The sequence below is a fragment of the Notamacropus eugenii genome, chromosome 5 (assembly GCF_028372415.1).
Source record: "Notamacropus eugenii isolate mMacEug1 chromosome 5, mMacEug1.pri_v2, whole genome shotgun sequence".
Taxonomy (NCBI): Eukaryota; Metazoa; Chordata; class Mammalia; order Diprotodontia; family Macropodidae; genus Notamacropus; species Notamacropus eugenii.
In genome coordinates, this window is record NC_092876.1 from 409,448,130 (window position 1) to 409,467,598 (window position 19,469).

Below are 19,469 nucleotides of genomic sequence, written 5' to 3' on the forward strand. Positions count from 1 at the left end.
TACATGTAAAAGTGAACTCTATAAGAAAAAGAAAGCTCAGGACCAGATGGATTTGCAAGTGAATTCTACCAAACATTTTAAAAACAATTAATTCCAATACAATATAAACTATTTGAAAAAAAATAAGTAAAGAAGGAGTTCAAGCAAATTCCTTCTATAACACAAATATGGTTTTGCTACCATAACAATCAAACTTCCAAAGAATTACTTTTAAGAGCCAGAAAAGAATAATAACAAGCTCTCAACAATATCAAGGGAATCAATGAGAAAAAAAAGTGAAGGAGGCCTAGTAGTAGCAGATCATCAAGTACATTACAAGGCAATAATCATCAAAAAATAATCCGGTACTATCTAAGAAGTAAAGTGGAGGATCAGGGGAATATATGAGGTACACAATATACAATAGTAAATGAACATAGTAATTCAGTGTTTGATAAACCCAAAGATCTAAGTTTCAGGAGCAAGAACTCACTATTTGACCCCCAAATCTGGGAAATCTGGAAGACAATCAGACAGAAACTAGGCAGAAGCCAAGATCTCACACTATATACTAACATAAAGATAAAATAGAGACATGATTTAGATATAAAGGATTATTTGTTTGTTCTTTGTTTTTGACATCAGGGAAATGATGACATGACTTGCAATTGACTTTGATTTGAGTGAGGGAGGTTTGTACAAGGTCACCAGCCTCACTTTGTCCTCCAGAGCCACCTGGCCAGATATTCATAAGGACAATGGGAGATGACCCAGACATAAAGGATGAGATCAGAAGCAAAATAGGTGAGCATGGAAAAATTGGCCTGTCATTGAGGATGAGGAAAAAATTTGTGTCTAAACAGGAGATAGTGAAGATCATGGGAAATAAAATGAATAATTTTGATTACATGACATTAAAAAGGTTTTGCACAAACAAAATCAGTTCAATCAAAATTAGAAAGAAAGTTGGCACTATGGAAATTTTTTTCAGCAAGTTTCTATGATGAAGGCCTCATTTCTCAAGTATAAAAGGAACTGAATCTATTTTACTAAAAGAAACCATTTCCCAATTGGTAGTCAAGTAATATGAACAGGACATTTAAAAAAGAACTCAAAAGTCTCAATAGTCACATGATAAGATGCTCTAAATCTCTAATAGAGAAATGCAAATGAAATCAACTCTGAGATACAATCTCAAACCTGTCATATTGGTTAACATGATAGAAAAGGAAAACTGCAAATTCTGGAGGGGATGTGTAAAATAACTACACTAATACAATGTTGGTGGAATTGTGAACTGGCGGAACCATTCTTCAGAACAATTTGGAACTATACCCAAAGGGTTATAAAACTGTGCACATCCTTTGACCCCAAAATACCACTGCTAGGTCTGTACTCCAGAGATCTAAGAAAATGCAAAAAAAAAAAATCTATATGTATAAAAAGATTCATAGCATTTTTTTTTGTGGTGGTAAAAAAATGGAAATTATGGTTAATAGCTGAACAAGTTGTAGTAAATGTTGGTATGGAATACTATTGTGCCATAAGAAATGATGAGGGGTATAGTTTCAGACAAAAACATGGGAAGACTTCTGTGAATTAATGCAACATGAAATGAGCAGAACCATGAAAACATTATACACAGTAACAACAATGATGATAAACAGGGAAAAAATTAGCTTAGATAAATATAATGATCCAAGAAAATTCCAAAGGAACTATGATGATAAATACTATCCAGCTGCAGAAAGAGAACTAATGAACTGAGTGCATATTGAAGTATGCTGTTTTTTACTTTATTTTCCTCGCTTTTTTCCAACAAAGCTAACATGGAAATGTGTTTTGTATTACTTCGTATATATAAATAATATTAATTGCCTTCTTAATCAGTGGTCAAGGAGCTCAAGGAAAGGAGAAAATTTAAAATTCTATATTTTTAAAAAATGAAAGCTTAAAATAATTATTAATTTAAATTTATTAAAATATATAAAAAGATGAAAAAAGGTTTTAGACATTATTTTAAAGCTACTGTCTTTCTTTAAAAAATTTAAAATAACTTGTACACAAATTATTTCTTTATTTTACTTATTTGTGTTATCATCTCCACTATGACTCTGTCAATAATTTTTGCATGTATTCTAGTGTAAACCCCCCTCCAGAAAAAACAACATGATATTTTGAGCTTGGCAGATTTTTCTTGTAATTTTAAAAATATCATCTTAAATGAGGATCCGAGATAAATAAAAAATTGCTTATTTTAGACTTCTTGTAGTTAGCTATACAACACAAGGAAATATGCAAAATTGACTGCCATAAATTAGGGAAAGGATCCAAATTTATTTAGAGACACAAAATATGATTTGTTGTTGAGTTGTTTTCCACTTCTTGTGACCCCATTTGGGGTTTTCTTGGCAAAGATACTGAAGTGGTTTGTCCTTTGTTTCTCCTGTTCATTTTACAGTTGAGGAACTGAGCAAACTGGATTAAGTGACTTACCCAGGGTCGCACAGCTAATTAAGTATTTGAAGCCAGATTTGAATTCATGAAGATAAAGCTTCCTGCTCCCAAGCTCAGTGCTCTATCTACTGCACCACATGGTTGAGAACTGTCATGTAAATAAGCCACAAAACTCTAGTGGAAAACAATAACTTTACCACCATTACTGTCAGAGTTAAATCAATCATGTTAAAAATAAACTTTTTCCTTTTTTAGGGCATGTGCTTTGTAAACAGGTTAAAATATAAAAGTTAAGTATGTGAGGGACTTAAAAAAACAAAGAGAATGAATCTTTTATTTATAGTGGGGCCATGAAAGAATGAATCCTAACTTGCTTAGATTGATATCTATTTCTATGTTTCCATTCTCTATTTTAACCTTATGATTTTATATTAACAATACATCAGCAAATATATGGTTAAATCTGACAAGTTTGCTAGTATTGTTGTAATGGGACTAACTAAGGAGGAATTGCTGTATTATTCCTGCAGGGCACTGTTTGGTTAGCTTTATTTTAAATAACATCAGATTTTTAATAAATTTAACTTTTCCATTTATATAAGGGAGGGAGTAGACCATAGCATCCTAAATTTAGAGACAGAAAGGACCTTAGTGTCCTCTTAAAGATGCACAGACTGAGTCCCAGTGAGATTAAATGACCTGCCCAAGATCATACAGAGAGTAAGTATCACTGAGGTAAGACAGAGTCTTCCTGTGAGGCGGAGATGTATATGACAGAGGAATAGAAAGAAGACTTTTGCAAAATCAGTTAAATAAGTTAGAAATCACAGATGGGGGATCCTTTTTTAGGTGGTTAACATAACAATTTATGCACATATAACTCCATAAAGCTGAGTTCCCATTGCAACTGGTTCTCTAAGGAATGTCAGCAAGGGAGACAATGGCATTCCTAAAACTACTGGGTTTTATACATTAGATTTATAACCAAACCATTTTAGAAATAATTAGATTTCCCTTTCTGGGCAGAACCCTAGCAAATGGGATCAAGACAGTGGTGAAATTTTAGTTCAAGAACAGGCCAGTCTCAGTAGTCATGTAGGTGCAAATGGATCCTGAAGGTGGCAAGAGCAGATACAGATATCTGAGACCTTGGTTTCATGCTATATCACAATGACGAGTTCAGGAACCCCAGCTGTAATTGGTATAACAACTCACTGATGGAAGAAGAGGGTGTGGAAGGATAAGAAGACCACAGGGATAATTGGATGCCCTGCAGCAAGGAAGCCCTAGGTGCTGAGAAAAGTTTCAGGATTGAGTATCAGCAGAGTCATAGTTTTGAAGTCCAGAAAATCAGGAAAAGGGTTTGAAAGAGATTGAAGTTTGGTTAGTTTGAATCCCTTGATCAGGTTCTAAGTCCCTATGTGGAGACTGCCATGTGGTCTGTAAAGGTTTGTATGGACCAAGTTTCCAGCTGAGGAAGGAAGCCAATTTTATTTTTCTTTTTTTTTTCCTCTCTCTTCTCCCTCCTCCACTTTTTTTGCTTGTTAGTTTAGGAATACGTATATTTATTATTTGGTACATACCAAGCAAGCAGCAATCTTGGTAAACTTTTAAAAATGATCTCTTTTTGATGACTCTGCAAAACTTTATATTTGGGGATATGTCATTTTTGCCTATATATGTATACTGCCAGTGATATTCACAATATTGAGATTAACTATGAATATGCCAGCATAATTCTGAATCACAAAATATAACAGACTCTCCATATAGAAGGCAGAAGAAAAAACATTTATTCAGACACCAGAAAGCCAAATCCCAACACCATAAAGCCAAATCCTCATAGTAACCAAGAAATCAATACACATTAGCACTGCAAGGGACAAAGCCATTCCCAAGCCTCCCTGTCCTGCTGGGACCTTCTTACAAACAAACACTCACAACACTAGCTGCGCCTGCCTGCAACCTCTCTCCTCCACTCTCAGTTGCTTTCACTAACTTCCTCCCAGTTCTGCTCTACTCTTCTTGTTCCACCTGTTCAGCAAGCTTTTCCTACCACGTGACTTCCGTGTAATTGAAGTAGGTCACATGGGCCTATTAATGAATGTGAAAGGTCTTCCCATTTAAACTACTGTTACAATATGTGGGATTAAGGTTATATGACCTCCATCTGTAAGATCATGCTCCACTGACTGTTTTGAAACTCTTTCCTCTATTGCAATGGGTAAGCAAGGGAAAGAACAATATTTATAGCTTTCCAGAGATCCCAGATGACTATTCTGGATTGGGGATGTTGTAATAGTAATTTAAATGGAAAGATCTTTCTCATTCGTTAATAGGTCCATAAGATCTACTTAAATCACCTGGAAGCCTAAGTCATAGGTGGTAGGAGGAGCTTACTGAACAGGCAGAACAGAAAGGGTAGAGTGAAACTGGGAGGAAGTAAGTGAGCAGAATTGGGTCAGAGGCGAAAGAATGCAGGCTAACTGACACAGCAAGGTTCAGGATCATGACAGTAGATAGTAAGAAGGTCCTGGCTGGGGGAGGGGGGTAGGTTTGAGAATGGTTTTGCCCCCTGCTGCAATCATGTTTATTAACTTTTTAGTCACCATGACAGATTTTGCTTTCTGGTTCTGGGATTTGGCTTTCTGGTGTCTAAATAAGTGTGTTTCTTCTGCCTTCTGTATGGAGACTTTTTAATACTTGGCGACTGGGAATTATGCTGGCATGTTCATAGTCACCACCAGTGCTGTGAATATTGCCTTGGCAATACAGATGTGGAAAATGTATTAAATGTACCCCTCCTCTTTGACAGCAATGACAAATTTTGCAAACCAGGGGAGTGCAACAAGGCTTGGTGCAAGCCTACTTAACTGAGGATGTTGTTACCTATGTGGAAAATGCTAGAAAACCTACTTCAGGTACATTGGAGGACTGGAACATGGATGGACATTCTGTTTTACTCTGTCACATGTTGGGAAGCAGCCTTATTCCTTTGTTATGTGGGCAGAAATATCTACATCTTTAATGACTGAAGAAACAGCATCTGGCTTTCACTGCGTTTGTGTCTGAGGGGGAAGGACTCCATTTACCAACTGATGGGGCCATATGATATGGGAGAAGGGTTCTGAGGGTCACCTCTCCACCTAGCTCCCCACCTTAGGCTATGTGGCCCCAAGAAAAAGACCCAGCGCTTTGATTTTATTCCTTCATCTTTTTTCTATTCTAGATATAGAGAGTTGAACCTCTGAGCCAGAATATGTAATCATGGAACGCAAGAGTACAGCAGTGCAAGCCAGTATGCATCCAGCTCAACAGAGAAATCCCAAACAATAGGACCCTAGCCTAACAAAGCTTTGGACTAAAACTTAGTAAGACTAATAGTATATAGGAACTGGGCTAAACTGTGTCTAGTTTCCTTTATTTCCCCAGTGACTGAGGTAGTATTAAGGATCATATGTTGGGGGAGGGGAGTTAGTGAGTTTCTTCATGTTCTATCTCTGAAGTAACTCAATCTTTGGTGACTCAAGCCAGTGGCAGAAAAGAGGGACTGCCCAAATTCTGTAGGGTATAAGAGAATCCTAAGGGAAGTAAAATATAGCTGACTACATGGGAGGGAAGGGCAAGAACAACCATGTTATACTACAACACAATGTTTCCACAAGTTTCAAATGCTCATTATAGGTAGCCCCAGTATGGAAAAATTGTACTGCTGTCATCGCTATTGGTAACATCTGCTACCTTCTATCACCCAGAGCTCTATTGACTTGTCTTTCTTATTGTGCCCAGCTTCTTCCCCTTCTCAGGGTTCTCCTCTTTCTTTCTCTCCATGAGAAATGAATAGGGACCTGTTCTTTCTGCTTAAATTTGAAGGAACAAAACACATTCCTATAAGAAAGGTATGGAGGTTCGTAGTGAAGCATGACTAACAACGCTGCTTAAACCTTTATGGGTAGGTCCCTTTTGGCTCCTTTCTGCTTGATACTACCCTCATGTCAACTGTTCAATGTAGCTCAAGACCTGCAGAGCATGAGTCAGGGCTTCATTTATCTATTTGAGAATGTTCATTTCCTCCTCCTCTCTCTCTCTCTCTCTCTCTCTCTCTGAGAATATTATAAATAAGACCCACAGTATTCCAGATTCGTATAAAAGTTTTTCTTTAGTCACAATTCTCCCTGCACTACAAAATACTATGCAAATATAATTTGAATTGTTTTGAAAACATTACAAATTGTGTTCCCTCTACTCTCAAGAGGTATAACTTAGAATATTAAATGAAATGAACATATACACATATCAGAAGAACAAAATATTTAACAATAAGAAGAGAATGAACTCCTAGAAAGAAGATTGCTAAAATTTAAAATCATTATTTCAGCATTATAAATATGCAATTTTAAATGCAAGTTTATTTTTATCCATCCCTGCGACCCAATTCAGAGTTTCATGTACAATTATGCTTTTAGGGAGATTTCAGTCTGCTGTGTAAAAGTATTCATCTTCAAAACCTTTTGGTACCTGAAAGTATCTTGTAATAATGATGCTTCATTGCTATTTCACATTTTTATACACACACATATACATATACAAATGTATGTATATGTATGTATTTACAAATTCTAGCATATTTTGTAATGCATGTCATAAATTCCAAATGCCAAACTTACCAACATTTTATCAATATGTTCCTTTAAAAATATGGCAACTTTTCTGGTATTTTGCACAGCTCTTTGATAAATCAAAGTTGTAGCACCCCAGTTCCAGTCTACTACAATTATATTCACATCTTCCTTTTTCAGCAAACGTTCAAGAAAGGTGAAAAGCCAGCTTGGGGTGGAGCCTGTTGGTCTGTATCCATGAATAATCCAGACAGTTTTCTTAGTTATGTTGAAATTAGCATTGAGTGTATAATCCTGTTCAAATACGGGTTCTCCACAATTACTGAGTGGTCTTGTATACATTATCATTGTTGATTTTAGTCTTGGCTTAAACAAGTCAATGAAGGCATCTCCTAAACTCAGATCACTGAATTTAAGGCATCCTTTTCTTTTATCTGAAATGCAAAACGTCAAAATCAAGCAGAAGGACTGAAATGTCCTTTAATTGTAATTATTCTTCAGGAGTTTATAAACTTAAAAACAGGCTCTTAGTGAAAAATATGTTAATTATTTTTTTTATTCCATTTAATCTATACCAAACTTAGAGTAGCACAGATAGTATATACATTGAGATTGTTCTTAGTTCTCCTGTAGGTTCTTATTATGTTACACAAGCACTGAGTTAACAAAGACCGGATCAAAGAAAATGTTTGCCAAACATAAAAAAGAATATAGAAAGCACTCATACCTGGACCTGTAAGACAGGAAAATGTTTCCCTCTGGTGACATATATTTAAAGTAGGGTCCAGTATAGTGCTCTAGACCTATGTCAGCATCCTGAGGTTTAGACTGCCGTGTTCAGGCAAAGAACTTAAAAAAGATTTCTGTTAAAATATCTGAACAAAAGGATTTTTACAAACCAAAGTGCCCATTATTCTAGGAGACAAGTGTTAAACATATTAAATTAAGTAAACAGCAAATGACAAAAGGGAAATGGATAAATCCATGAGCACTCCACAAGGAAATCTCCACCTCATAGTTCCTAATATAATTAATAAGAATTATGTGATGAAAGAATGCCAGGAGAAATTTATATAAGAAAAGGATATTTCCACAAGAACTAAAACTAGTATTCCTGAAAAGACAATGAAATACACAAAAGAAATCTAAGAGTGGTTTAAAATTTTAATAAAATTACAAGAGAAATTAAAGGGTGAAATTAGAACTTAACAAAAACTGAAAAAGAGAACTGATATATTAAAAGAAAAGATACAAATAAAGTAAACAACTGAAATAAAATTGAACAAATTAAAAATTGAACATACAACAATAAAAGTGAATTGACATAAAAAATAGAGCAAAGTTTAACAAAAGTCAAATTAGAAGAATGTATGTGATGTCTGTGTTGACCTGGAAGTTAATGAATTTTAGATAACTGACAAATCATTGGATTTCCAGAAAAAAACATGAATATCATGTTTCAGGAAGTCATAAAAGAAAATTTTTGGAAGTACTAAACCAGAGGACTAAGTAAAGATTATTAGAATCCACAAAATACCAGCAAAAAGGAATTTCAGGTTTAACTTACCCAGAAATGAGGTTTCCAAGCTTCAGAGCTATCATGTCAAAGAAAACAAATTGTAACTTGCTAGGAAAAGATAGATAACAGTAAACTTCAGGTGTAATTCTCAGGATTATTAATCATCATTGTGAAAGGAATTTTTAAAAATTGGAATATAGAGGAGTAGGGCCAAGATGGTAGACAAAAGCCAGAGACTTAACCTAAGCTCTCCCAATTTCTCCTTTAAACAACTTTAAATAATGTCTCAAAATGAATTCTCAGGTATCAACAACCACAAAATGATGGGGTGAAAAAATTTTCCAGCCCAAGACAACTTTGAAGGTCAATAGGAAAAGTCTATTAAACTTGTGTGGGAGTGGAGCACAGTGTAGCTCTGGTTGCACCAGTAGAAGCTGTGCCACAGGAAACCAGCAGCAGATCTTCAGTGCAAGTGAATCAATAAAGGCAGCAACTGCTTCTAGAACTTTCAGTTCCTAGGTAGTAAGGGGTTGGATAACTGGTCAGAGGAGATTACAAGGGTACATTTGCTGGCACTGGGTGTAGGTCTCAGTTATATTGCTTATACTCAGATTTGAGTCACAGTCCCTTGGTGAGGAAGAGCAGTGGCATACCAGAATTTGAGGTTGCAGGGAAGCAGGGACCCTGGTTACAGTGCCGGGGAGAAAAAGAGTGCTTGTGGTTGCTCACAGATCAAAGCATAGGACAGGAGAGAAGTAAACACCTCTCCTTAGATCATACCACCTCAGAAGAACTGAAAGCTTACAAAACCCCCAAACTAACTTTGAAAAGAGCTGCACAAAATACTTGAATCCTGGGAGAGTGCTTCTCCACCCCAGGAGCAGAGCCCAACTTTAATATAAAGCTAAAAGTCAAGAAATAGCCTGGGAAAATGAGCAAATAACAACAACAAAAAGATCCTGACCATGGAAAGCTACTATAATGACAAGGTAGATCAAAACACAAACTCAGAAGAAGACAACAAAGTCAAAACTGTTACATTCAAAGTCTCAAAGAAAAATCTGAATTAGTCTCAGACCCCAAAAGAATTCCTGGACAAAATACAAAAGAAAAATATAATATGAAAAATAGAGGAAAAATTGGGGAAAAATGACAGTGATGCAGGAAAACCATGAAAAAAGAGTCATCAGCATGGTGAAGAAGGCACAAAAAATAATACTGAAGAAAATGACATCTTCAAAAACAGAATAGGCCAGGAACATAATAGCCAAATCCCAAACCTCCCAGGTCAAGAAGAAAATATTGCAAGCAGCCAGGAAGAAACAATTCAAACTGCAGAACAAGGTCAGGATAATACAGGATTTAGCAGCTTCTAGGTTAAAGGGCCAGAGGGCTTGCAGTATGATATTCTGGAGGGTGAAGGAGTTAGGATTACTACCCTGAATCACCTAAAGCACAAAAACTGAGTTTAATCCTTCAAGGAAGAAAATGGATATTTGATCAAATAGAGGACTTTCAAACATTCATGATGAAAAGAACAGTGCTGATCAGAAGATTTCATTTTCAAGTATAGGACTCAAGAAAAGCATTAAAAAGTAAACAGGAAAAAAATCATAAGGGATTCAATAAAGTTAAACTGTTTACATTCCTACATGGGAAGATGATACTTATAACTTCAAAATACTTTATTATTAGGGCAGTTGGAATGAATATACATAGACATAGTACAAGGGTGTGAGTTGAATATAGTGCGATAATATAAAAAATTGAAAGGGTGAGAAAGATGGATGTACTGGGAGAAGGTGAATGGAGAGGAAGAATTGGGGGAAATTATCTCACATAAAAGAGGCATGGATGAACTTTTACAGTGGAGGTAAAGATGGAGGAGGGGGTCAGGAGTACTTGAACTTCACTTTCATTGTAATTGATTCAAAGAGAGAATAACATACACATTCAGTTGGGTATAGAAATCTTACAGGAAAGTAAGAGGGGAAGGGAAAAAAGGGGTGAAGTGATGGAGAAGATAGCAGATTAGGGAAGGCAGTAATCAAGCAAAACACTTCTGAGGATGGACAAGGTGAAAAGAGAGAGTAGGATAAACAGGGGAGGAAATAGGATGGAGGGAAATACAAAATTAGTAATTGTATCTGAGAAAAAAATTACAGCAAATATCTCTGATAAAGGTCTCATTTCTCAAATATATAGAAAACTGAACCAAATTTATAAAAATTATGAGCCATTCCCCAGTTGATAAATCATGTAAAAAGATATGAACAAGCAGTTTTCAGACAAAGTAATCAAAACTATCTATAGTCATATAAAATTGCTCTACATGACTATTGATTAGAGAAATGCAAATTAAAACAACTTTGAGGTACTATCCTTCACCTATTGGATTGACTGAATAGGACAGAAAAAGAAAATGACAAATGTTGGAGAGGATGTGAGGAATTTATACCACTGAAGCACTGAAATAAAGAGAGGGATTAACCACCAAGGAAGAGAAAAAATTTTAATTATAAGAAGACTTTAATATAGCTAATTATATCATGATAAAACTGAAAATATAATTGGAATAGATGAATAGTTATGAAACATATAAAATCCCCAGATTAACAGTAACTAGAACTAGAGCATCTAAATAACCCAATCTCAGAAGGAGAAATCAAATCAGGACATGAATAAACTCTCAAAGGAAATAAAATTTTCTCATTCATATCAATTTGAAAGTTAATTTTATCAACTATAGAAGGAGTAACTTCTACGCCATAATTATTCTTTTTTTCAAAGTAAATTTTATTTTCAATTCCAAATCCTCTCCTTCCTCACTCCCTTTCCCTTAACCATTGAGAAAGCATGGAAAAGAAAGTGTTGCAAATATGTAGTCACACAAAACAAATTTTCAAGTTGGCTATGTTCAAAATAAAGACAAGAAAAAATACACTTCAATCTTTACTTTGAGTCCATTAGCTGTCTTCTTGTTTGCCCTTCACTTCGAAGATGACCATGACATCAAGATGATGACATGACTTCCAGCTGACTTTGATTTGAGTAAGGGAGGGCTGTGCATGTGCAAGGTCACCAATCTCACTTTCTTCTCCTGAGCCATCTGGATCCAATGGCCTGTTATTCATCAGGATGGCTGGAGATGGCCCAGGATGCAATGTGAGACCCTGGCCCTTTCATGCTAAGGTCCTATAGCATTTTTCATTCTGAGTGAGACATACCCTCTTAGACAAGAAAGCCTAAGAGGTTCAAAGAGAACAGGAACTATCCAGGGTTACAGTAAGTGTTTTAGCAAGGTGGTGTAAGTGCAGGTAATATTCTTTCCAATATTGCTTCCTTAAAATCTTACAATAAAGAGAACTGGACATTTCTGGGCACGTCCTCTTGCTATGCCTTCTGGAGTTATTGTGTCTTTGCTGGATTTGGCAATTCACTTAAGCCCTATTTCTTCACCTCCCTCGATCATTAGATTGTCTTCTATCTGGATTTTTTCTACTTCTTGATTTCTGGTCAAAATTTCTCAAGTCCACTCATTACAGCTATCTCATTTGGCAGAACCTTTGCAATTCCACAAATTGATAAATATGCTCTTATGGGTGTACAGAAACCTAATCAATATAGCTAGGCAAATCTGGTTATCCCAGATTTCCATTCCTTTCTCAACAAGTGGCCAATACAGTCTGATGACCTTAATCAATCAACTGGTCTATATGGAATTGGAAAGCATGTTTCATCATGAGTTCTTGGAATAATGGTTAGTCATTTTATTGATCTTTAAAATACTGCTAAGATAAAAAAATGTTCTCCTGGTTCTATTCACTTTATTTTGTAACAGTTTATACAAATTGTCCCAGGCTTTTTGAAAACTATAATTTCATCACTTCTTATGGCATGATAAAATACTATTGTATTGCCCATGTAGGGCAGCTAAGATGGCACGATGGATAGAGGATTAGGCCTGCAGTCAGGAAAGCCTTAATTAAAGTCACTTAAACCTGTTTGCATCAGTTTTCTCAACTGTAAAATGAGCTGGAGAAGGAAATGGTAAACTATTCCAATATCTTTGCCAAGAGAACTCCAAATAGGCTCATGGAAAGTCAGTCATGCCTGAAAATGACTGAATAACAATACGATAGTATTCCATCACATTCAGATATCAGCCATTACCCAAATGATGGTCGTTCCTTTAATTTCTAGCACAAAAAAGAGTAGTCATAAATATTTTTGTATATTTGGATGCTTTTTCTTTTCTTTGATCTCTTAGATATAGACCTACTAGTGATATTACAGGATAAAAGGAAACATGCAATTTAACAGATTTTTTTGAGCATATTTTCAAGTTGCTTTCCAGAATGGTTGTATTCCACAACTCCTACAACAGTGCATTAACACACTGGATTTCCTATATCCCCTTCAGCATTTGCCATTTTCCTTTTTTACCGTCCTAGCCAATCTGATGGTTATGAGGTCATATCTCAGAGTCATTTTAATTTACATTTCTCTAATTATTAATGATTTAGGGCATTTTTCATATAACTATTTATATGTTGGACTTCTTCTTTGGAAAATTGCCTATTCGTATTTGATGATTTACCAATTAGGGAATGATTATTTTCTTGTAAATTTTACTCCATTCTCCAAATATCTTCAATTATTCAAATCTTTCTTTACCTATGTAAACAGTATTTTGTAATTATGTTCATATAGTTCGTGCATGTGTCTTGGCAGGTCACTAATTTGTTCATCTTTACTTTGATTTTCAGGATTTCTATTTTGATATTTAATTAGAGATTTTTAATTTATTGGTTTTCTAACTGTTTTAGTTGTATTCCAATTTGGTAATCTGGTCTTTCTCTATTAAGAGAAGCATTTAGAATTGTATGCTTTCCCTTAAACTGCATCTTACAACTTTTGGTATGTTGTTTCATTGTTATTGTCTTTATGCCCTAATACATGTTGAATTTTTTGAAGGTGATATGCACAACTAGAAATAGGTATACTTCTTTCTAGTCCCATAACAATATCATCAAAAGGTTTACCATATCTAACTTTTTCTAAAATTCCATTTAGCCCCTCATTTCTATCTGGCTTATTTCTTTTTGTTTGTTCGTTTGATTGGTCTAGACTGCTAAATCGAAATCCATTATAGTTTTACTATTTTTTCCTGCAACTTACACTTTTCCCTTAAGAATTTAGAAGCTATGCCTTTGGGTGTATACATGTTTAGTGTTAATATTAATTCATTGTTTGTGGTATGCTTCAGCAACATGTAGTTTTCCTGTTTATCTTTTTCATTAATTCCATTTTTGTTTTTTCTTTGTCTGAGATCATAGTTGCTAGTCCTACCTTTTTATTTACTTCAACTGTATCATAATAGATTATGTTCTAGCCCCTTCATTTTGACTCTATGTATATTTTTTCTGTTTCAAGCATTTTTTAAAATAAACAACTTATTGCAAGATTCTTGTGTCTAATCTATTCATCTAACTTTTTCAATTTTGTAGATGAGTTCATCCAATTCACATTGACAGTTATGATTAGTAACTGTATTTCCCTCTATCCTATTCATTTCTGCTTCTATTCCTTCTCTTTCCCCTGCCCTCTCTTTAAGAATAACTAAACCAGACCAAAAAACAAACAGTGGGTACCCTTGTTTTTGAAGGTCCAGCTTAGGGAAATCTGGTTTAAGTGGATACTAATCCAATGCACTGGGCACCTTGATGAGAAATCTTTGTATTGAGAGTTGCTGAGGTAATTCAAGGTAAAAATCCTGACAATAGTCCAAGGGAGGAAGAAATAAAAGTTACAGAGTGAGAAAGGCTACATTGGAAATAAATTTTTCCCTTTCCACCAGCCAATTCAGATTATCATTGAAGTCACTGGACCTCAATCTGGCTTTCTAACCCAGAGGCTAGGAGCTCTGGAACTAGGGTTTAATTTAGACTTAGGTTTCTCAAATTTTTCCAATTTGGGACTAGTGTAGAGCAATCAGGTACCTCCACATCTTCAGTAAAGGCTGAGCTCAAATGCTTCCTTCTATTTGAACTATAATTTTTACCTTTACATTTCCTTCACCAACCACGTCTCCTACTAAACTGCCAAGCATTTAAACTATGCTTCAGAGAGCGCAACTATGATGGGATGGACACGTTGCTCAAATGCAAAATGTACGCTTGCCAAAAAGACTATTTTGTGAAGAACTTGCATGGGGCAGAAAATCACATGGTAGTCAGAAGAAGTGATACAAAGACACTCTCAAGGTCTCTCTTAAGAACTTTGAATTTGATTATGCAACATGGAAGACACTGGCACAGGACTGCTCAGCATGGAGTGTCCACATCAGAAAGGGTGCTGTGCTCTATGAGCAAAACAGAATTGAAACAGCACAAAGGGAATGTGGGATGCAAAAATATGGAGTAACCACCCCAAATGTCTGCAGGGACTATCGGTGCCCAATCTATGGTAGAGCATTATTGCTCTGATCAGCCACAGTCAGCCACATCATTTTATCAAGGTGACATCATTTTGGTCTTCTTCGAGAATGAAGGACAACCGTGTTAGCAGTAGATGGCTACCAGGGAAGAGTCTGAAGAGGTCAAAACTGCTCACAAATAGGAAACATAGTCACAAGAGGTCCCTGGCTCTGAAAGTAGACAAACACTATTGCCCAGTTAAATTTACCTCAAACATAAATCGTTATAGTTTGTTAGGATCAATGAAGATTAGAAAGATGAAAGCTGCCATGAGTTAAAGATGACTAATGTATATTCTTACATACATTTAGTGTTGTTTCATTAAGTGGTGTTTCAAAGCTCTTGGGTTGACAAGATTTAAGGGCTTCGAAAGGAAAGACTTAGGGTGGATTATTTAGCAAATTTTTGTTTACGACACAAATCCAATCTCATGTGTAAGAAAAACCAAGATGTCTGTGTGGCTGTATAAAGTTGCACTTAGAAAAGAACCATCTCAATACCCAGGCATTTTAATATTACATACTCACATTACACCATTCCAGCTTTAGTCACCTTTCAAATAGTAACTGTTTCTCTTTTACCCAGAACCCTGAGGGTCTTCCCCTCCCAGTTTGATTTCTTGCTTGTTTTTTTTTTCTTTTATAAAAAGGGACCATCCCTTGAGTAGCTACTTAAAGAGGCATATTCATTGAATAGGTGTATCTAGCTCAAAGTGAGAATCTGATAAGACCTTAGCCTACAATGGTCAAGGTCCCACATTGCATCCTGGGCCACCTCCAGTCATCCTGATGAATATCAGTCCATTAGACCCAGATGACTCTGGAGGAGAAAGTGAGGCTGGTGACCTTGCACAGCCCTTCCTCACTCAAATCAAAGTCAAATGCAGGTCATGTCATCATGTTGATGTCATGGCCCTCTTCTAGAATGAAGGTCAAACACAACAACCTTTCAAATAAGTCACACCCTATTCTCACTTCACTTCCTTGCCCATTTATGTCGTAGCAGTATAAACTAAGTGTGCATTTTTGGGGTGATAATGTAGCCTAGCTTCTCACAACAAGTTTGTTTTCCATAACCAGCTGAAGAGCAAGCTCTCAATAGATAACTAAATACTTAACCAGTTAGGGTATACAGTATATAATATGGCTACCAGGTGATACTACTATCTGAAGCTACCATGCATATAGTTTCTTGCATTTTCCAAAGAGCTTTAGTGTCCTCATTATTTAACAATAGGTTCACTTGGAGAAACTTAAATGGCCACCACCCCCTTTCTCCTCTTGGAGCACTCTAGGGCTTGTGCAGCACCAGATTCATTATTCAACTAGGAGTAAGAAAAGTGAAAGTGAAGTATCATTCAGAAAATTGAGAATTCTTAGAAATCTCAGCTTAGTTTTCAGCCCCATCCCTTCTGTGATAACAACAATATCTAATAGGGTTCACTACCGCCATGAGTGTCTCTCACACACACACACACACATACACACAAATGCATGCATTCACATACACACACACAATACAACCCCTAACAACATATATTAGACTAGTTTTGGGGTGGGTTGGGGTTTTCCCCCCTAGAAAGCAAGAAATCTGTTACTGGGTGTTGACTGGGGGAATGAGAGAGGAGAGAAGAAAATCTCAAGTTGTGCCTCCCTAGAGATAGATTACTAGTAGCCTCTCTATACCGGTGGCTTCCTGGACACCTAAGAGCTTAAAAAAAGCTCATCCACATGGGATCCAGTCTTTTAGACCTGAGGATGTCCCAAAGCTATACAACTCACTCTTAATAAATTATCGATCAACAAACATTTATTAAGTGCCTACTATATGCCAGGCATTATGCCAAGTCCTGGGAATACAAAAAGAGGAAAAAGGCAGTACTTGGGCTATTAATCTAATCTAAATGTAGAGGTTACCCTTTCCTGATGACTAGATATACTTCCACATGGAAAAAAGGGCACTGCAACTACCCAATTTAAGTGTTGTAGTATTCTTAATTGATTAACCTTTTGATGTTATAAGTATGTGAATCTCCTATTAACTGTTCAGGACCTATGAATGCCTCTTTTTATGCCAACATGGAACCTGACCTAATGGGAGCTTGTCTAAGTCAGCATTAGTTATATAGAGCGCTTGCATTAGCAAAATTTATTCTAGGTCAATGACCTATTCTAGGTATGACCCAGACACTGGCTTTTTAAGTGATTACATGCTTCATTAAAGCACATTAAAATAAATAAGGGTAAATGCAATTGTCTCATAGCCAACTGTAGCAAAGTTACTGTGTTTAAAGGTTTTGCCCACCGTTTCTCTCTATTATAAAATATATTCTATTTGAAAAAAATTCTACTGATTTTATGTAAAAAAAATGAAAAGCAATTTTAAAGTGATTTTTTACTATCTTCCCACCCCATTTAACTTTGGTTAAGTAACTGTTTGTTTTTGTTTGTTTTCCAGACACACACACACACACACACACACACAGAAACACACAAGTACCACACTACACTACATCAGAATTATATACCAGAAATAGGATAATTACAGCAGATTCTGTCGGATGAATCAGACCCCAACACGGTAATTTTTTTAACCTAATAAAATAAGATCGAATGATAATAATGAGAGCTCCAGTTTACTGAACTCAGCCCTACCTCACTCACTCAATGGGCTTGAAACACTCAGTTTAAGCAATGTGACAGGATCAGGATTTATGAATCCACCACTGCAGTCATTTGGCCTGGCATGCACCCCTGCCCTTGGAAGAGGTGGCAGATACTGATTCTACCTATCTATAAGAAAGGAACAATGACACGGAGGTAGGAGTGATGAAGACTTAATCAGGGAATGGAAAAACAGCTCCTCTAATAAAGTGATATGACCTCAAAAACTTTACCAAACATAAGAAGTAGAAAGGAAATATCTGTCAGTGTAATCATTCCAGACTCCTCTTTAAGGCATCAAACCTCTATTCTCGTGATGCCACAGTGACAGCAATAACTTTAACTGTTACTTTGGAGAAGAAGACAAGGAGACAAAAATATCCTTTTTGTCCTACATCGAACATACTTTAGGCTTGGAGAACAATTGGGAAAAGTTACTCCTAATAGACAACTGTCCAAAGTGAATTTAACTCAGTTCAACTCAATTCAACAACTATTCATTATGTGCCTAAAGAATACCCAGCACTGGGGATATAAAAGCGTAAATGAAATGGAACTTTAATGAGTTGAGTTTTTCTGGGGGATACATGTATAGATTAAAAAAAAATACAAATGTATACAAAGTACTTTTGATACTACCATGGGAGAAAGCTAACAACTGAAGGGTTCAGGAAAGGCCTCTCAAGGAAATGCTACTTGACTAACATTAGACACAAGTGTGTGTGTGTGTGTGTGTGTGTGTGTGTCTGTGTGTCTGTGTGTGTGTGTGTGTGTGAATATGTGTGTGTGTAAAATCATTCTGTACATACTTCTATTTATGAATACATAATCGATTTGCAGTTTTATGTGCAATCATCTTTTTTTTTCTTTTCTGTTATGGAAATGCAAGTTTTATTTCTTAAATTGAGAATAAAAATAAGAAAAGAAGAAGAGCAGGAAATGGTTCTTTAGCTGAGACCTTGAAATGAGCCAGGACTTCTAAAAGGTGGAGGTGAGGAAGAAGAGAATTCTTGACATAGGAGAATAACCTACAAAATAGCCTATAAAAACACAGACACTGGAGACAAAATGTATAATTGTTCAGTTAACTCAGTTGTGTCCAAGTCTTTGTAACCCCATGGACAGTTCAGGGGATTTTCTTGGCAAAGATGCTGGAGTACTTTGCCATTTTCTTCTTCAGTGGATTAAGGGAAGCAAACATTAAATGACTTGCCCAAGGTCACACAGCTGGTGTCTGAAGGTGGATGAAGATGGAGTCATCTTAACTCCAGGCCCAGCATCACTAAGCCATCTAGCTAGCCCAAATGTTGTGTATGAGGAACAGCAAGTGGGCCAGTTTTTGTGAATATAGAATGTGTAAGGGGGAAAAATGTGACATCTGGGGAGATAGGATGGACTCATATTTGATGCTTTGTATTACTCTAGAGTCAATAAGGAGCCACTTAAGCTTCTTGAATGGGAAGTGGCATGTTCAAATCTGTGCTGTAGAAATGTCAGTTTCCCAGTTGTGTGAATGACGGATTGAAGAGGATAGAAACTGGAGAAAGGAAAACCATGTAGGAGGTAAATTCAATAGTATAGGCATCAGATGATGAGGAGCTAGAAGAGTGGTAACTTCAAGAGAAGAGGTTGGGGAAGTAATGTGTTGAAGATTGCTGTGGAAGGATGTGGGTGCCCTCTATAAAAAATAAGATAGTCAGGAAGAATGAAGGTTTTTGGGGAAAGATGGGTTCCGTTTGGGACATATTCATTT

General features: G+C 36.2%; 1 protein-coding gene across 2 annotated transcripts in view; it reads right to left on the reverse strand.

Annotated features, from left to right (window-relative positions):
• Window positions 1-19,469, reverse strand: part of LOC140506957 (lipase member I-like) — a 73,648-nt gene that overhangs the window by 41,677 nt on the left and 12,502 nt on the right. For both annotated transcript variants that reach the window (XM_072614694.1, XM_072614693.1), the window contains exon 2: window positions 7,104-7,489. In XM_072614694.1, coding sequence (XP_072470795.1) covers window positions 7,104-7,489 — 386 coding nt within the window. The remainder of the gene's footprint in view (window positions 1-7,103; window positions 7,490-19,469) is intronic.